Source organism: Phaethon aethereus (genome assembly GCF_964289735.1).
Source record: "Phaethon aethereus genome assembly, chromosome: 1".
In the NCBI taxonomy this organism is placed as follows: Eukaryota; Metazoa; Chordata; class Aves; order Phaethontiformes; family Phaethontidae; genus Phaethon; species Phaethon aethereus.
In genome coordinates, this window is record NC_138575.1 from 149,210,453 (window position 1) to 149,229,014 (window position 18,562).

The 18,562-nt window shown below is 45.7% G+C and overlaps 1 protein-coding gene across 1 annotated transcript in view; it reads left to right on the top strand.

Moving 5' to 3' along the window:
- Positions 1-14,698: 14,698 nt before the first annotated feature.
- The window catches only part of NPAS2 (neuronal PAS domain protein 2), a gene marked incomplete at its 3' end in the record, with an annotated part of 60,137 nt that continues 56,273 nt past the window's right edge, over positions 14,699-18,562 (top strand). The window contains exon 1 of the mRNA XM_082013722.1: positions 14,699-14,852. Coding sequence (XP_081869848.1) covers positions 14,821-14,852 — 32 coding nt within the window. The 5' untranslated portion in view covers positions 14,699-14,820. The remainder of the gene's footprint in view (positions 14,853-18,562) is intronic.

Here is an 18,562-nt window from a genome sequence, read left to right on the forward strand (position 1 = left end):
TTACACATTCACAAAGTCTTGGTGTTCGGATTTAACATCGTGTACTTTTTTCACTTGAAGTAGGAAACAATAGGAACCAGCAGAAAAGTTTTCTCAGGAGCTTGCCTTTTGAAGTATCTAAAGGAAGGAGGATGAGGGGGGAAAAATCACCCACAGGGAACCAAATATTTTTCTGTTTAAAAGCAAAAATCCCCAGACCCAAACACCCCTAAAATAGCGTGACAGTAGGATGAAATAGAAGTCATTTAAAGTGAAGTGCTGTGATATCAAATTTTGTACTACCTTTGGCGCAGTTTCTATAAATTAATGTCTTTTCTGCAGACACTAAATTTCTACAGGTTCTATAGCCACCCTTGAGCCTGCTTTAAACCCACCAGACAAGGAGCAGCAATAGCGTCTCTGCAACCAAACATCCCAATCCATCCTGTGACAGCAGCTTTTTTCCGGGGTCCCCAAAACTACCTTCAGGGTCCCTCTTTTTGTGTGGATTTTAGAAACAGGACACGGGACTTTGCCTTTCCTCCCCATCTCAACCCATAGCCCTGCAAATTTACCTCTCCCGGCTGCGTCACGCGGGGCTGTGAGCCAGAGGAACCAACCCGACCTCAGCCTCAGCTCCCTGCCAACTGCTTCTCTTTCTTCCCTCCTCTTTCTCTTTTTCCTTTTTTTTCCCCTAAATGGAGCTGCCCTGAACAACCTTTTTTTGGTGACACGGGGTAAATATGTAAACCAGCAGACCTGCAGTGAGTTGCATCGATGCTTCACTACTTGTTTAAAGCCAGACCAGATACACCTACAAGAGCTGCAGTCACAGTTCTGGCTACAGAATAGATGGGAATTAGAATACCTTACTTTCTGCAGGGTAGTTAATCCTGATTTTTTTAGATTACTGCAAAATTCATGGCCCATTGAGGGTTCAAGTCCTATTTTTCCGTATGTGGTGCTCCAGTAGTGGCCATGGCACTCTGAAATAAAATGTGATTCAGCATGTGTAGAGATCTAAAATTATGTCAGGTTTTTTTGCTCTCCTAGTTTTTACAGTCATAATTATGAAAGATAGGTAACGGTGTGCAACAACTCAGGCCTTTGGGACATAGACACATACTTAGTGTGTCTGTATGAATATTTGACACAGATGGCAAATAAAATAGCAAGTCAGCTTGACATTCTGACAGCAAATTTTCTTGCGAGTGGAAAGGGAAAATGCACATTCGGAATGGAAAGCAGCACCCATCATAGCCAAGATGCTTTCCTACCAGTATCATTTGGCACACAAGAGATACATTATTTTGCAGTTCTGACTCGCACAGTACATAAGCGCAAGGTGAATCAGCACATCAGTATTTCACTGTGGTTTTGAGAGTGTCTCTATTCTTTCTTTTCAAAGTTAATATCTAGCAGAGGCATGATTTGATATTTTGCTATGGGGCTTTTAATGACTTCTCTGTTTCTGAAACGCCACAGTTGAGTGAATATGCTAAAATTTAAGTGCACTTTACACTCTGTGGACTATATCCTGCATTTAGCCTGTGTTCAAGAGGACATTAGCCTGAGACTTTTTGAAATCTCTGTTTCATTTTGGTCAACAGGGAGAGTTTAATGTAGAATATGAAGTAGCAAGATGCTGGTGTATGAATAAAAAATATAAACAAAAGCAGTTATAGTTCTCTCTCATTCCCTCACTTCATCAGTTTAAAGCCGTTTTTATGCTAATCGGCCCTGGGTCACTGGAATGCACTATGGATAAAAAAATCAAGTTTTTCAAGGTGTTTCCTTGTGTAGGATCCAGAGGAGGGTATCTGAATTCTGGAGCCCGACCAATTTTAACTGATCCTAAATAACCAGATCCGGGACCAACTATATATTGAAATTAATTATTTCGGGCTCTGCAATTTAAATTGAACTCACAGCTGAAGCTGCAAAATTTGTTGTCTTCAGCGTTCTTCGGGATCCCCTCCGTTCAAGTGACACCCATCTAAAGGGGTGCCTGGGACGGGGCTATTCCCGGAGCACCAGGGTAGGGCAAGGCTGGCTGCCTTTGCGAGCTCCCCGCGCAGCACCGCCACGCCACGCAAGACAGCGGTGCCGCGCTACGAAAATAGAACATCTGTCAGTTATGGTCGAGGAGACAAAACCGCCCTATAAAATTCAGATAAAGTCCCCTGCGAGTGTGGAAGCCGATAGCGGAGAAAGGGACACGAGGTGGAGTAAGAACTGATGAATCAGAGAATTTCCCATGCGGGAAGGCGATAGCGCCTGTTAAAGCCGGACTTCCACTGGAGAATAATTATGCACAGATTTATCCTTCTCTGTAGAGGTTTTGGGTTTGTTTTCTCTTCTTCATGTCTTATTTTCTTGTTGCGCTGACCCATATGAGGTATCATTACCTGAAATAAATAAAAAAAGAACAGGAAATGCTACTCGCTCAGTACAGTAAGGATTTGAATTTTTCATCTCTTAACATTTTGTTTTTCAAATCACTGTATTCCCAGTAGCACAGCAAAAATAATTTGCTTTAATGCAATTGCTAATAACGATGATATCAACACAAACCTCTGTTTGTTCATATGTTGATCTCATTGAATAAAGCAGCTTATCATTTATCTGTGTAGAAGCTTTTAATTAGTTTTCTGAATTTACTCCAGAGATTAATGGGCAGATAATATTCAATATATGCTTTATTGTTTTCATTTCTTTATTGAGATATCTGAATTTATATGCTCTTCCCTCTTTGATCTTTTACTTTCTCTGTGTGTTAGTAACTGTGAAATATTTGGCTGCAGACAGAGTCATAAAAAAATTCCACTAGTCCATTCCATCGGGGGGGGGGGTTTATAATGCAGGACGCAGCAGCAAATTCTACTCCGTCAGGGATTATAAACTGTACTCAGAAAAGACCCTTTATACTGGCGTCACTTGCTGGCACTTGCCAAGAGTTCCAGTAGCTGGTAGGGTAGGAGCCTTTTCCTGCTCACGCACCGGATTAATAGTTTGTGAACTTAGGCATTTCTTTTTCATTGAGGTTTCTTTTGACCTTTCCCCCCAGCTGCCGCCTTCTCCCTTGACCCCGACCCTCGATTTCGGCGGGGCGCGGTGCCCGACCTCCCCTTGGCCGCTCTCTGCTTCGCGCCGCGGGTCGCATCCCCCGCCTACTCGCAGGCTGCGCACCGTCCTGCTGAAGTGCCGGGGCTGTGCCCTCTTGTTGCCAGGAAAATAAGGGAAATCGAGCCCAAACCGCTGAATTCATGTTTGCTCTTCTTCATTTCTTGCGTCTTGGGAGGAAGCGCACCTTCGAAGCGCAGGTAGAAGGGGATGGAAATCCTAAGCAAACGGTGCATCGTTCTTATTAAAAATAGTGCCCTGTGTAAATACAAAAAGTTCAACGTTGTGGTTTTGTTGGCCTAGCTGGAGAAGGATTAAAATTGCTCATTAATGGGATTTAAAAGCAGGAGTTCAGTTATATTAGCTACAAAAATATAATTATCATAATTAAGATTGCAAAGCACTAATGAAGCTCTTTAATAATTATCCTTTTTCCTTAGAGATTCATTTGGTAAAACCTGATTTGAATTTTGCATCATGCTGGAGAAACTTTATCATTGTAAAAATGGGAACCATTAGTGTCAAGAGGCTGAGAAGACTGGCACTTCGCACACCGGTGGGGACGTGCCGGCACCACGGCTGGAGAGTGGCTCGGCCCGAGATGGGAGGGACACAAGGGCATAGATCTTCCAACGGTGCGAAATACAGGTGCAACCTTTTGTCTGATGCTGCGTCTGAACTCTTGGCAGGTTTAGGGGCTCAGGCACAAAATCGGGGGACCGCAACCAGAGGGCATTCATTCGCAAGGTGCCATGCAGCCAGGCAGGTTGTGTGTCTCTGGCCTCCCTGTGTCTTTAGGCTTAGTCGTGCCCAGCCAAACCCTGAGCTGACTGCACCCTTCTACTTTGGTCTTGTCAGAAATGACCTTAAAACCCCATAGGTGACATGGTTCACCTAGACGGGAGACAGCAAGCTGTACAGAGCAATAGTCTGTATGGTCACAGGCTTGCAGGGTCCCTCCTGAGAAGAGAGAGACAGCAAGTTCTCAAAATTAAATGACAACAAATAGTCTATTTAAAAATATCTCCCCAAAACAGATTTTCATGATTCATCTCCCCAGATGATTAAACATTTAGTTCTGCTGACAGGGATATGATAGTTACTATAGAGCAGAAAATTTAGTGCAATGTGTGAGTTATAAGCAGATATGTTATCAAGCTGTTAACACAAAAGTGATGGGATTATTGGTGTTGATATCTGTATTTATTCCTTTATATTGTGTAGGGATTTTTATTCCCCTCTACAGCAGCAGATTTAGGCCACAGCTTTGCCTCTTGCACAAGGCAGGGACGTTGTTGCTTCTTGCAGGCTCTCTGCAGGGGCGGTCGCGCTTCCCCCCAAACCTTCCACCTCCAGCCCCCATCAATGGCAGAGCAGCTGAGTTCCCATGGGTGTCACCACGCTAGGACGCCCATGAGGATGGGGGAGGCCAAGGAGAGCACTCACTGCCTGGCTCAAGTCCCAGTCCACTCCTTGGAGCTGGACCCGCTGGTTCTTGCTGGTTGAAGAAGCAAGCAAGGTCCCACTGGGGCAGGAAGAAGGCGAGGACACTGAGGGAGGACAATCCTTCACCTCAGGTCCTGCTCAATGGCGAGGGAGCTGCCACATCAGGTTAGGTGCCTAAAACTAGAATAAAGTTTGGTTTCATGTTTTGTTTCTGTTTTCCTGCTGAAAAATCACCACAGAAATGTGTGGCCTCTTACTTCAGCATCTTATGTATAGAGGGGACACCATCGCAACTGGTGTAAGTCGTGACAATTAATTTGACAGCACTGTCAGAAATTCAGAATTCCTTTCTGGAGTAAATTTTTCTGCTGTTAGCAAAATTATTCCCAGGCCCAGAGCTTTTAAAAGAAGAGTAATTTGGTTCTTTGAGAGCCATCCATAAATGGTTAACAAACAAAAACCAAACAAACAAATGAGTGGGGGGAATGAGACCAACCTATGTCAGCTCCCAGACATCTTGCTTTATACTCCAGTGCCACTGTAGCCTGTTTAATTGCATGGAAAGCATTATAAGGATCTTGTCAAGGCTATTGCTGCCAGAAAAAAAAGAGTGTGACTTTGACAACCGTCCCATCAAAAAAGACTGATTTTCTGCTTGTGTCAGTGTTTCCCAGGTAGTTTGTGCCACACAAAACAACAGTTCTTGAGTTTTTGACAAATAAATCTTTATGGTATTATACTCGCAGACTCTGCAAGTTTGCCTGTACTGGCTGAGCATTTGACCATCAGAAGATTATAGGTCAGATGTTTGTTATATTATTCTACTTATTTAAATATTTGCAGAAGCAAATAAACTTTAACGGATTTTTACTATGGAGAATATTTTATAACTGAGAACATTTTCAAGGGAAGATTTCAGAGCTAATAATTGCAAAATAATCTGTGCAGCTTTTACCTCCACATTTAGGTCTGGATTTTGCAAAGAAACACATACGTGAGGGACTTCTTATAGCAGTATAGAGTTAAGCACATGTTAAAGTCTTTGTACATTTGGGACTTCTGATACAATGAGGATTAAAGTTTCATAAATAACTAAAACAGATTAAGAACATGAGAAGTAGAGAGAGAAGGATAACAGTCAAGGGCCATTCTCATGAGAGGTATTTTTCTTCTTTTTTTGCTAATTCTATCCTAAAGTGAATGGGTTTTTTAAATCATTGTCGGAAAGTGACATGACAGACACGTGTCATACGGACATACGATGTTGATGTGTATCTCGCATTCTTTTCTCCTAGATGGCAGGTTTATCAGGCAGGAGGGATGTCAGTGTCGGGGAGACAGTGCACGAGCTATTCGTAGCACAGAAGAGCAAAAGCACAATACAATAAATTTCAGGGACATGTATAATACAGGAACTAATTCAGGGAGACTGACAATGCTTAGGATGTTCCTGGTGGTAGCCAGCTCAGTAGATCCAGAATCGCAGGACAGTTCAGGTTGGAAGGCACCTCAGGAGGTCTCCAGTCCAACCTCCCGCTCAAAGCAGGGCCAGCTTTGAAGTCAGACCAGGCTGCTCAGGGCTTTGTCCAGTCAGGTCTTGAAAACCTCCAAGGATGGGGGTGGCACAGCCTCACTGGGGAGCCTGCTCCACTGCCTGCCTGTCTTCATGGAAAAAAGTTTCTCCTCTCTGCTTTCTACTTATGCCCATTATTTCTCACCGTCTCATCCTGCACCACCATGAGGAGGCCAGTTCTGGCTCCGTGATTTCTTATAGGCACTGGGGGGCTGTAAGGTACCCCAAAGCCACCTCTTGTCCAGACCAAACCAGCCCAGCTCCCCCCGTGCCTCCTCACAGGGCAAGTGCTCTAGCTGCCACTGCCTTGGGGGGTTAATGTATATATTTTCTGTGCTGGGGGGCACAAAACAAGACACGCTACTCTAGATGTGTTCTAACAAGTGCTGAGTCAAGTGGAATAGTCCCTTCCCTTGATCAGGCTGTGCAGTCTATGCAGCCAGGGTGCTGTTGCCTGTCCTTGGTCACCAAGGCGTACCACCGGCTCATGCACAGCACGCTGCCTGCTGCCTGCCAGGACTCCCAGGGCCTTTCCTGCAGAGCTGCTCCCTGGTCAGTCCCCAGCCTGTATCAGAGACCAAGGCTCTTCATTCCCAGGTGCAGGACTTGGCAGTTGTCCCCACTGAATTTCATGAGGTTCCTGTCACCCCTTGCCTTCAGCCTCTCTGGATCTCCCCCATGACAACAGTCCTGTCTTTGAGCGTGAAGCTTACATAAATAACATCCACTGCTGTCTCCCATCCACAGATCCTGTCATTTCATCATAGCAGGCAGTCAGGTTAGTCTTGGTAAATCCATGCTGACTGTTTCTGATAACCTTCTCGTTCATATGTCCAGAGATGTGCTCCAAGAGGACTCGCTCCATGATTTCCCAGGGACTGAAGTGAGGGGGAGTGGCCCATTGTTCCTTGAATCATCCTTTTTGCCCTTTTTGAATGCAACATTTGCCTTTCTCCATTCATCACAAACCTCCCCCCATCTCCACAACCTCTCAAAGGTGAGGAAGATCAGCCTAGCAAGGACACCACCAACTCTCCCAGCACCCATGAAGGCAGGTGGTAGGGCCCCATCAACTTCGATGGTCAACTTCCCTCAAGCTTCCTCAAATTCCCTGAGTTGACCCTCACCCACTGCCAGTCCTTCTGCTTCTCCCTTGCCCTGACTCCAACATAAAGGCCTGGTAGACCTTGCTGGTGAAGACTGCAGCAAAGGCGGCATCAGCCTTACGTGCGTTTGCTGTCACTAATTCACCTCCCCACCCACCCTCAACACTGCAGCAGTCCTACGCTTTCCTTGTTCGACCTTTTACTACTGATGTACCAGCAGAAGCTCTCTTGCTGCCCTTGACATGCCCTGTAAGCGTCAACTCTAGGTGAGCTTTGGCGTTTCTGCCACGATCCCTGCACACTCAATACAGTCAATACAGAAAGACAATGCTTCCACTGGGTGATTTACCACCCCTTGTCATTTTGCTCACGCTTTGACAAATGTTTGGCTGTGCACGAACTAGTAATAACTAAGCCTTTAGCTGCCCCGTGCCTCAGTTTCCGTGTTGAAACGCACCCATTAACACCAACGTGCCGGCCAGGCTTTGCAAAACGCCGGCTTCTGCAAATGGCAGGTGTCACCACGCAGGGACGCAGGGGTCTGCGCCGCCTCCTGCGCCCCACGACAAGCCCAGGTGCTTCGTCTCCGCGGCTCGCGCAGAAGGTGAGCGGGCTGCCAGCAGCCCATTGCAGTCACATCCTCCTCCGCTCGTCGCATGGAGCGGTGTTGCCGAACTGACCTACTTTCCTCGTCCGCCCACGGAAGGCTGATCCTGTTTAGCATTGCTGGAAGGGGACGGGCACGCGGAGAAGTGCTCCGAGTTACACAGATGGCAGTCTTTGCTGATTAATGTTAGTTTAATTTGTTTACCCTTCTGTTTCCAGCCGCGCAAGGGGAGAGCAGAGCAGCAGTTGAACCCGGGGATTCGCTTAGCCTGTTCACTGAAGTCTGAATGGCTTTAGTCATTCAGTAATAACAACAATAATAGTAACAACAATAATAATAAGGAAGATAACGAGCATGTATGTACTGATCTTCATCAGAGGTCCCAAGCACCGCACAAACTTTACACGCGGCTCACAAGCTAGAGATAAACGACGCTTCTCGCTTACCCTGGCCGTGCTCCAGCACGCGCTGCTGACGTCAGCGGTCTCACTTCTGACTTAAACTGATGAGAATTACGCCACATCTGTAGAGGGTTCACAGGCTGCACACCCTAAAATTCAACCGGCACCAGGGTGGAGGGGGGAAGCCGTCTAGCAGCACACGGGAATAGGTGCAAGGTTTCTGACATGCGGGAAAGCATACCTCGTCCCGCTAAATGGGGATACTGTAAGAATAAAACCAGAATATGCTCGGAGTCTTTACTTCATCATAATCTCATAATACTCAGCTGCATCACCTGTGAGCATCTCCCTGCCATGCCCAGTTCAGAAGAGTGGAGCATCAATTTACATCAAATTCCATCATTTTCACTGTCTCTATTTGGATTATTTTTTAACGTCTGTTTTGCTTTAAGCCTGTTACCATCTAAAGATTCATTGTACACATATGTATGAAACATGAAGAAGCCCATGAGGTTCATGAAGTTCAATATTTTCTCAAAAAGTCGTCATCTTTTCTTTTCTGGAAACCTCTAAAAAACCTTTTCTCTAATATAAACAAACTGTAGTAATCTACTGAATGCAGGAAGACTAAGCTGCACACTGTCAGGCAAAAATAGTCGTAACTCTAAAGCTGGACATTTACCATGCTACTCAATTTTTCCTTTAGTTGTAAAAACAGTAATTCCCATAACAATCACAGCATTACATGACCCGTAGTAACTGCAGACTGCCATTCTCCCACTGAAAAGTCACAGTCCCTTCTTAAATAACAATGTATATCATCAGGAAAGTGATTTTTTTACTATCTTTGCTTGAATTTTCTTAAGGCTCCTCTTTGCATTTTGATAAATCAATTTTGATTGCTACAGGTGGGATTGTGCTGTATTTAGTTAGGGACTCCAGCATGTTCTTGTAACAGCACATAGGTTTTCATCTGAAAAATAAGGATGGAGGGGCACAGTTCAGTTTGATTTGTCTATGAATCTGTTGATTTATTCTGATTTGTGTTTATAGAAATCCTTCCTCTGTGTGTTCGCACCATAGCCCTCATGGTGGGATATCCGAGTGTTCCACCCACATGAGAGAAACATGGAACAAGGCATTTAATGTGGTCAGATGGTCACTTCTTGCCGGCCACCCTGGGACCTTTCCTGCCACTGTCCATTTGCTAATCTTTCTCTTTGCCCCCCAGCAAGCCTTGGAAGGGAAATGCTTTACTTGTTAGTGTGGTTTACTTCGTTTCAGAGCTCTGCCTTAGCTGAAAAGAAGCGGGTACAGCTGCTAGTGCCAAGCCACAGTGGTGCTCTCCAGCGTGGGCAGGTGTGCATCTAACCCACGCTGCGGAGCACCCATGGGACAATGCCATTGTCCAACCATAGTGCCCATCAGACACTGTCCATTGTCCCTGGGCAGGGGACCTGGCAGTCGTGCCAGTGCAGCGACCCAGCCACACTGTCCCCTATGCTAGTGGGTGGACAAAAGCTGTTGCCCCTGGCTCATGCCCAGAGCCTGTGCTCCCTTTCAGTGCCTCCTTCCTATGTCTTGGATCCTACTCACTATGCACGGGATGTCATGCATGGGTAGATCTGGCCTTTAAATCCTGAACCACTGAACATACTCATGTGCCTCCTTTATAACGCCGAGCTCTTTAGTAACAGCCTCTTTCCTCCCCTTCAAGGAGGGAACTGGAGAGTAACTCTCTGTTGAGGCAGTGCTCGGTGTCTTGCAGAAGTAATGCTCAGCAGAGATGGGCACTGGAGGATGAGCGATGTGTCTGGAAGACATGGGGGCATGTCTACCTTCCACTCTGTTGCTCTTTTTCTTCTCTCCTCTCAAAGTTAGGAGTTGTTGGGGAGGGTGTGCCCAGATGCCGAAGGTAGTTCAAGATGTTTCTTCCCAGTGTCCCAGTTTTCCATACAACCCTTGCCCATCCATTACCTGTGAGAGGATTGTTCTCTAGCTGCAATATCATGATCTTAGGATGGTGGTGTTGTACCAGCATCCTAAGTGGTCTGAGAGTGAGGTCCAAGGGAGGGCTCAGGTGTAATTGGTAGTGGGTGGGAAGCAACACCAGAGTATGGTGGGCAGCACCCCTCTTCCCAGGGCTGATCCTAAAATCATAGAATGGTTTGGGTTGGAAGGGACCTTCAAAGGTCATCTAGTCCAAGCCCCCCTGCAATGAACAGGGACATCTTCAACCAGACCAGGTTGCTCAGAGCCCCGTCCAACCTGACCTTGAATCTTTCCAGGGATGGAGCATCTACCACCTCTCTGGGCAACCTGTGACAGTGTTTCACCATCCTCGTTGTGAAAAATTTCTTCCTTATATCTAGTCTAAATCTACCCTAATTTAAAACCATTACCCCTCATCCTATCACTACAGGCCCCGCTAGAGATACCCCACCATGCCAGAAAGGAAGGGGAGGAAAATCCCAGTCTTCCCCCCAGTCCTGCTCCAGCAGGGCTGGAGGAGCATTAGCACGAGGATTTCTCACCAGGCTTCCCCAGGCACATCCCAGGACCTCTAATGCAGATTTATGTCTCTGATTTAATTTAGCTGAGTTAAGCAAATATGATTAAAAACTCTTGTTAAATGTCAGGCTGATTTGTAGGAACTGAGATCAGCGGGCCACGTGGCAACTTACTGGGAAATCAACAGCGTGAGTACTCACAGTTGAGTGTCAGTCATTTTATAGCATATCCTTATGAGCAGTAGGAGAGGAAGGAGAGAAACCAACCTCACTGGCACAGAAGAGTAGTAGTTTAACTCACTAAAAAACATGTTTCCAGTGCAGGATGAGGTGATCAGTGCCAGATGAATTTTATAGTGCAAGCTCTGAGTCCACTGGGAATAGACTGTATCAAAAAAAAACCATGTGCAACCTTTCTTCTGAAGAGTCCCCGGAGCGAGCTGGCACTCTGCCTGAATTACTTCTTTCCCAGGCAACTATTCATTGTATGAATGAATGTGGGGGGGATGTTTGTGTTATAAATCTCCATCTGATAACTAAGCCAGGGATACATGGTTAACAGTTTTAGCCAGTCTTTTGTTTCCAAAATGCCACTCAAAATTCCAAAATACCCACCACTGGTGGATGTGTGTCTTTTTGTATGTCTGTCTGACTACTGTCTTGATGGGAGTACATGAGCTTTCTCCTCCTTATTCCAGGTGGTTTCCATCTTTATGAGTGATATCTTCTTCAATCCTTGTTGATAACGATGATATGAATGAAGCTCCAAATGTAACTGTCACTGTTAAATACTCCATCAGCAGGAGTTAGTTACATCATGTATTGGTGTTATCCGTAGGTTTCCAAATTCTTTTTGTTAGCATGAAAGGGTTGTTCAAATTTTGAGAAATCCTTGCGCTACTTGTTTTTGATGTCACCTCTTTGCAGGGGAATCGTGGCACTGAGCCACGGCAATTACTGCCTGCCTCTGTCATTGCAGCGAGCCAGAATTGCCCCCTAAACCCGGCACGGACAGGGATGAGAGAGTAGATTTCCACTTTGCTCTCTGGGACCCTGCTGGCTGAAGGACTGGGAGGATAACGTAAAGCAAGCAGGTTGCACCAAGCACATAGCTGAGCTCCATGCCGTGGGTTTCTCCTCCAGGTGTAAGCCAGCATCTGGTGTGGCTCGGGAGAGGGATGGCAGTGCTGGTTCACAGCAGCTGTATACTCTGTCGTACCTATTTTATTGAGAACGGTTTTAATTTCATGTGGTACATATGTACTGGCAAACGCTGTTAGCAATGCTTACGATGCTCTGGAGATTTTGCCATGTGAGCAAACAGAAGCAAAATGACAATTAGGTATTGTCTAACACTAGCAACAGCACAGCAGGTCCAGAATTCCATGTCAGTCAGTGAGAAACCTTGTTTACTGGAAACCGGCCATGAATTGCTTCACAGATCTAGCCAAATCCTTGGCAGAACAGACCAGTTAGACCTGTTGCACTCTCATAAGGGGAGAGGCTTCCCAGCAGTGTAATTCCTTGACGGTTTATAGGGTACAGCTGTAAGAAGCCCCTTTCCATTAGGTACGTCGTGCCTCTCCAAAACCTTCAGGGTTGAGCAGCACTGATGCTGACTGCCCCATCCACCCCCATCCTTCCTCAGAGACACCCGGAGCTCTCATCCCCATATTCCTGCTTTCTACTGGGAATCTGTTAGGACAGAGGTGCTCTGTCCTCTGCCGTGGTGCAGCAAAGGAAGACCTTCAGGGATCCAGAGAAAGCGACTTCTGCTGAAACTGCCCCATTTTGCTTGTCATACCCTAGATTCAACACGGGTGCACACAAGAGAGCGTTTTGAGCAAAGGTCTAGCAAAGAAAGGCAGCGAAATCCTAAATGCTAACCCTCGCCATATTGCTGATGCCTTCTTTATTCTTGAATAGCATAGGTGAACATTTTGGTTGCAATAAGTGAGCGAATAACAACAAAGAACCCCTGAACTTTGTCACTAGATTTTAGCCTTAATTATATGAAAACGCCCTTGTTGGGCTAGCAGTCTGATTCTGGGACTGGGCAAATAACCACCTAAAGTATTTGTACAACACTGGTAAATAAAGTTTAACTGAGTCTATAAATTTTCCTAGTCTAAAATATGGGTTACGATATGGCTGACTTGGCTGTTTTGCAAGGCCAAATAAATATCTGAAAAAAAAATCTAAAAAATACATGGTATTATTTGTTATTTTGTTCTGTACAATAGAATTCAGCAACTTAAATTTGCCAGTTATGACTAAAAAAGCCGGTCCCTCGGCCTTCATATTTCCGATTTATGCCTCTCCATCAACGAGCTGAATGCCATGAAGTAGTAGCTTTACCCTCCTATCAGTGACCTGTGCCTTTAATTCCTCATTACTCTTTTGTTTGATAAAAAATTACAGGGTAGTTTCATGTTCTTAGCTAACTGTTGAGTAACGAGCAGGTGGAATACTGCTGTAAGAGAACTAGTAGCAGAAGGAGGGAATTTATCCACTGTTCTTACTATCCATAAGTTTTCACTCCTGTTTTTTCACAAAATGTTCTTTAAACAGGCAAATTTCTGTGTGACTCATATGTGGAAAATACCATGAGCTTAAATAATGCCTAGCAATTAACTTCCCTCCTCACCACCTCCAATTTTATTCACATCTTACGTGTTAAGGACTCATTAAATGAGAAACATTGATTTCTGAAAACGAGTGTTGTCATTGAAATTACTGACTGAAAGAGTGGTCAGGCATTGGCACAGGCTGCCCAGGGAGGTGGTGGAATCACCATCACTGGAAGTGTTCAAAAGATGTGTAGACGTGGCACTTGGGGACATGGTTTAGTGGGCATGGTGGTGATGGGTTGACGATTGGACTTGATGATCTTAAAGGTTTTTTCCAACCTTAATGATTCTGTGATTCTGTGATTGCCTGTCTTTACACTGCCACTTGGGGAATGACGCTTTGACAATACCCAGGCTTTGTAGCGGCACTGTGCTGCTGGTTTGGAAAATGTTTGTGTGGGATGCGGCAGCAGGCGGCTTTTGTGCTTTGACGTGGGTGCGAGGTGCCGTGAGAGGCTGCAGCAGCACAGGGCTTCCTCCTCGGGCTGAAGCGCATTACGGCTCAAGCATCGGTTTCTCATCAGGCCACAGAGCAAAGGAGAGGAGGGCAGTGAGCTGGCGACAAATGTTTCTGAAGATCTCGGTCTTCCCTTCGCCTTGCCTCCACAAATTTACTTAATCTACCCTATTTTACTCTGTGGTTTTATGAACACATTTTGTGCTCAGGGTACTTTCTCCTTACAGCCCAAACTGCTGGAGCAATGGGACTATAAACCTGACTGCAGGTCACAGCGTTTTGGTGAAGATTAGCAAAGAGAGTGATGGGGATGGCACGGTCCCCAGACCCGGTGCCGGCACCGCCAGGCAGGTGGTCTGTTGGCCGCTGCTGGCTACGGGAGAGTTTTTTCCCAGTGCAGCTTAGGCAGCGGGATTTATGAGGACACTTTGAATTTGGGGTGTAGTTCAGTAGAGTTACGACTGTCTCTTTGGGCTTCGGGTCAGGGCCCACAGAGGAGGATGCCTCCCAGTAGGATGCTCCACCTGAGGCGTTAGAGGCGTCAGTGGTGCCGGCTCTTGTACCAGAACCGTTTTTTTGGGGAACGTGGGAGTGCTGAAGATGCCTTTTCAACTTGCACAAGGCCCCAGGGTTCACCCAGCCTGCAAGTTTGCAGAGAGTAACCTCCACACCAAAAAATCCCCCAAGAAGCGGCTGGTTTTGTGCTGTGCCAGCTCACCATGTTGTGCCTGGGAGCCTCGATCCCCAGCTGGAGCCCCTAAGGCTAGCATGGCCCTCAGGAATGGCATTATCCACAGTGGCTGTTTCCTAAAATCCAGGACTGTGGCATAAAGCACTGCTGACACATTTATCTGACCTGGATATCATCACTCTGTTATTAAAATGAAATAGAGCGGCTGTGAGGTTAACCTGCATGTAGAGCTAACAAAATGACAATTCATAATGATTCTTGCATTCCTTCAACAGAAAAAACTGCTTAGACAATCTAATGGATGAAGATGAGAAAGACAGGGCAAAGAGGTGAGCACTTTTTCTTTTATAACTCTCTGTTTAATTTGTGATGAGCTTGATACTGTTTGTTGCTGCTGAAGCTGTTTTATCCGTAATCAATTAATCGAAGAGGGAGAGAGGGAGTAAAATACAGCCAACTTGAAAAATACAACTTGAAAAACTGCCATCTCACAGATCCCTGTTCTTGGCTACTCTGTAAGAAGAAACTAAGGTAGCAGTGTTTCCTGTGGAAAATGTCAAAAAAGCCGAGGCATTGATCGTTTTCTTCGCATTACCGCAGAACACGAGAACCGAAGGACCAACAACGTACTCCTGCTGCTATAATACATCATCTGAGCTTCCCGAGTGTATAAAAATGCAGGGTTTTTACAGAAACCGTTTTGCAAAAGATCTAAAACCGTTGGGTTTTTTCCCTATTATGATGGTCATTTATTCAGCGACGCCTGTCGCAGAGTAAGGAAAACACCCAGAAGTTACCTTCAGAGCAGAGAAAGGCCACAGAAAGTGCTGTGTCAGCCCCAAACCGGCACAAACCTTTGCTCACACACATTCCGCACTCCATCGTCACGCCCCGGTTGGCGGGAAATTGTTGTGGACTCTTTGTGGGGAGGGGAAGGGTGTGCTTCAAGGCAGAAGGCCCGTGGCCATAAAACTCTTAATAACTGTCAGATCTGAACGGCATCTGCAGAAAAGCTGTTTTGAAGCGTTTGGGGAGGGTTTTTTTCCTGGACACGTTATCAATACCGCAGCCCGCATTGCTTTAGAGGGAGCTGTGGGTTGCCCGCCTTTTTCCCCTCGGTTCCCTCTAACGGGAGTATTTCCAGTCCAGGCACAACTAGTTGATCCGGTTTCATCTCTTTTGAGTCCTTCCCCGCTTCTTTCCTCCCCGCAGCTTTTTCTCACCAATGTAGGTCAGCACAGGCTGCAGCCAAGCTCAGCCGTTCCCCTTTGCTCCCTCCTCTCGCCGCGCGCGCTCAGGCTGCGGAAGGCCGCTGCCTCTGACAGCGGCAGCGACGCGCTGACCTCACCGCCTCCGTGTCGGGCCGGCGGCCCGCCAGCCCCCCGAGCCCCGCGGGGGCTGCGCCGGCGGGAGGGGGCCGGCAGGCGCCCCGGCCTCGGGGCAGGGGGGAGCAGGGGGAAGGAGCCCACCTTGCGTCGCCGCTTCACACGCTTACGGCCTCGTTACCTGCAAGAGATACTTGTGTGCTAATTGTGTTGGTTTATTTTTTTTAAAAAATGCATTCAGTGAATCCACGTAAGGCAAAAATGGGATAACACGTATCCTCGCTACCAGCCACTGGCGTCACCGTCTGGTACGGTTTTCACGCCGTTCGTTCCTGGAGGGAATTTTTGTCATGCCCTGGGGCAGGCCTCTATCAAGGTGGATAAAATAACGATAACTCTGAAAATGAAAAAAGGAAATGGCTTCTTTAAATTGTAATTTAAGTACGCTTTGCTCTTTAGAAATAAATCTAGATTTGAAATTAAGTTTGCAATCACGAGAGGCTTCACAAAGGTCTAAAGTATACTAAAACCATCCAGATTCATTTAAAAGCTGCAGGGTTTCATCCAAAGCTGTAAAGAGAGTTAAACTGCGGAGAAGGCATTGGCTGAACATTTTGCTGTTGTGTGTTGAACACTGAGGACTCTCATCCGTCCCTTGCTGCAGGGGAAACGCTTTTTTTGTTTCTTCTATTTGGTACAAGGACCGGGTCCCTCAGTGCTGAGCAAGCCAAGAGAATTCTCCGCTCCTTTCCTTTTCTGAGTGAAAAGTAGGTGAGGCTGGAACTTTCCAGATCGAACTCTTTGGGGACGGACCCAAGCCAGGAGCTGGGCTTCTCGAGTTGGAAGCGTGACTAGCGTACACACACACACACACATTTACTGCCGGCTGCCATTTATTAGGCACGTCGTGCAGGTTGTGTTACACAGACATCCCACCCACGCTGAGAAGCGGGTCCATCCTCTCCCGAGGAGAGGCACCTGCACTCCCACCCCTGGGCCAAGTGTTTAGTTTTTGGCCAAGATGCATAGCTCTGCCTTCAGGACACTGGCTATTTTGAGCCCCATTCTGCATCCTCTGACTCCCTCAGGCACTACTTCACTCCAGAGACCTGAGGACTAAAATGCGGATGTGTTGGCACCACACTTGGGAGCATCGAAGACTTCTTTGAGGTCTACTGATTTTCTGGAGATCAGACACCATCATTTAATTTTCAATTCATTGATGTTAGACGAGGCTTACTTTGTTTTATAGATGTATTCATCTTAAACAAAAAGCATGCTTTGTGCACTTTTTTCCTCTATCTGCTTTTCTTTTAGCTTGCTTTAACAGCAAATTGTTTTAAAACAATATTTTTGCAATTCAGTTGGATTCCAAATTGCAGGCAAAACCAGCTTGAAGTGAACCATAAGTAAGTGCTTAATAAATAAGGACTACCATCTGCCATTTTCCACCCCAATAAAAAGTAAATTTAAGAATCTGAATGAGGTATGTGGTATGGTTTCTTGCATTGATGCACATATAGTGTGTCCCACCAGACAGCAAAAAAAAACCCCGAAGTTTAGTGTAAAGCCACATTTCATTGTAAATGAGCAAGATGTAATGGCTACTGGTCAGCAACTATCGGTCTCTCTTTAAGACAATAAGAGGCAAATATATAAGAGAATGAAAATGGCTATTTTGAACACATTTGAAATGGGTGGTTTTGATCATTTTGAATTCAAGCTGTCCTGCATTGCCTTTAGCTGTATTCACTAAAAATCCAGATTTTATTCATATGGTGTCTCCTTCTTCCCCATGGATATGCCATATATTTTTTTGAATAGTGAGGACGGAGGACAACTAGGACGAATAGTATAGAATTAAGACACAGAATGTTTTGGCTTACTGTAAATTATATGCCCTAGCAGTGAAGTAAGCAAGGCTAGGGAATAATCTTCCAAGGGAAGTGATGAAAACTGTATTATTTAAGACATTTACAACTGGACTGAACAAAGCATTTACAACTGTGCAGGGATAGTTTAGATGACCTGATTGGCGGGGGGGGGGGTGTTTCTTTTTTTTTCCTTTTTAAGATTTTACTGTGATCATTGATTCAGATCTTGGTAGACTTATTTCCACTAGAGGAGTTTTTATATTTCCTTTGTGAATAAAATGTCAAGTGTTAAAAATAGATACTTTATATTTCTGTCAAGGAGGTTTTTTTCAAAAGCAACGCTTTCCCTATAGACAGTTGGTGTTTTATTTTATTTTCAGGGAGATCAAGACCCTTTGAGCTTAAAATGAACTGGGTATTGAATTATGAGAAAGTAAAATGTTGATGTTCTCACCGTCCCCTTGAACTGTACGGAAATAGGATAAGGCTGGAGCTTTTCACATCTTGTTCTGACAGCCTTTTGCACTGTAATAAGAACAGGCTGAAATCAGTCAGGCAGTATCCACACAATCTCTTGTGTTCAAAGCTGTAAAATAATCAAGTGTTGGTTTCTATCCAGTGTATCTGCAAGTGTTGTTCAGGGTTGAGAGCAAGACAAACAAAAACTACCCCTCTGTCAGTAGTACCATCCAGAAGCCTCTGCAGTGATTTCTCCGCTGAAAATGTTTATTGCCATCCTGGTCCTTGGAGGGGGATGTAGATGCTGGGCTAAATTTTCCTCTGCTTTTCAGCAGTGTGCACCCAGAGCTGCTTATGAGGTACAACAGAGTTAGCTGGGAC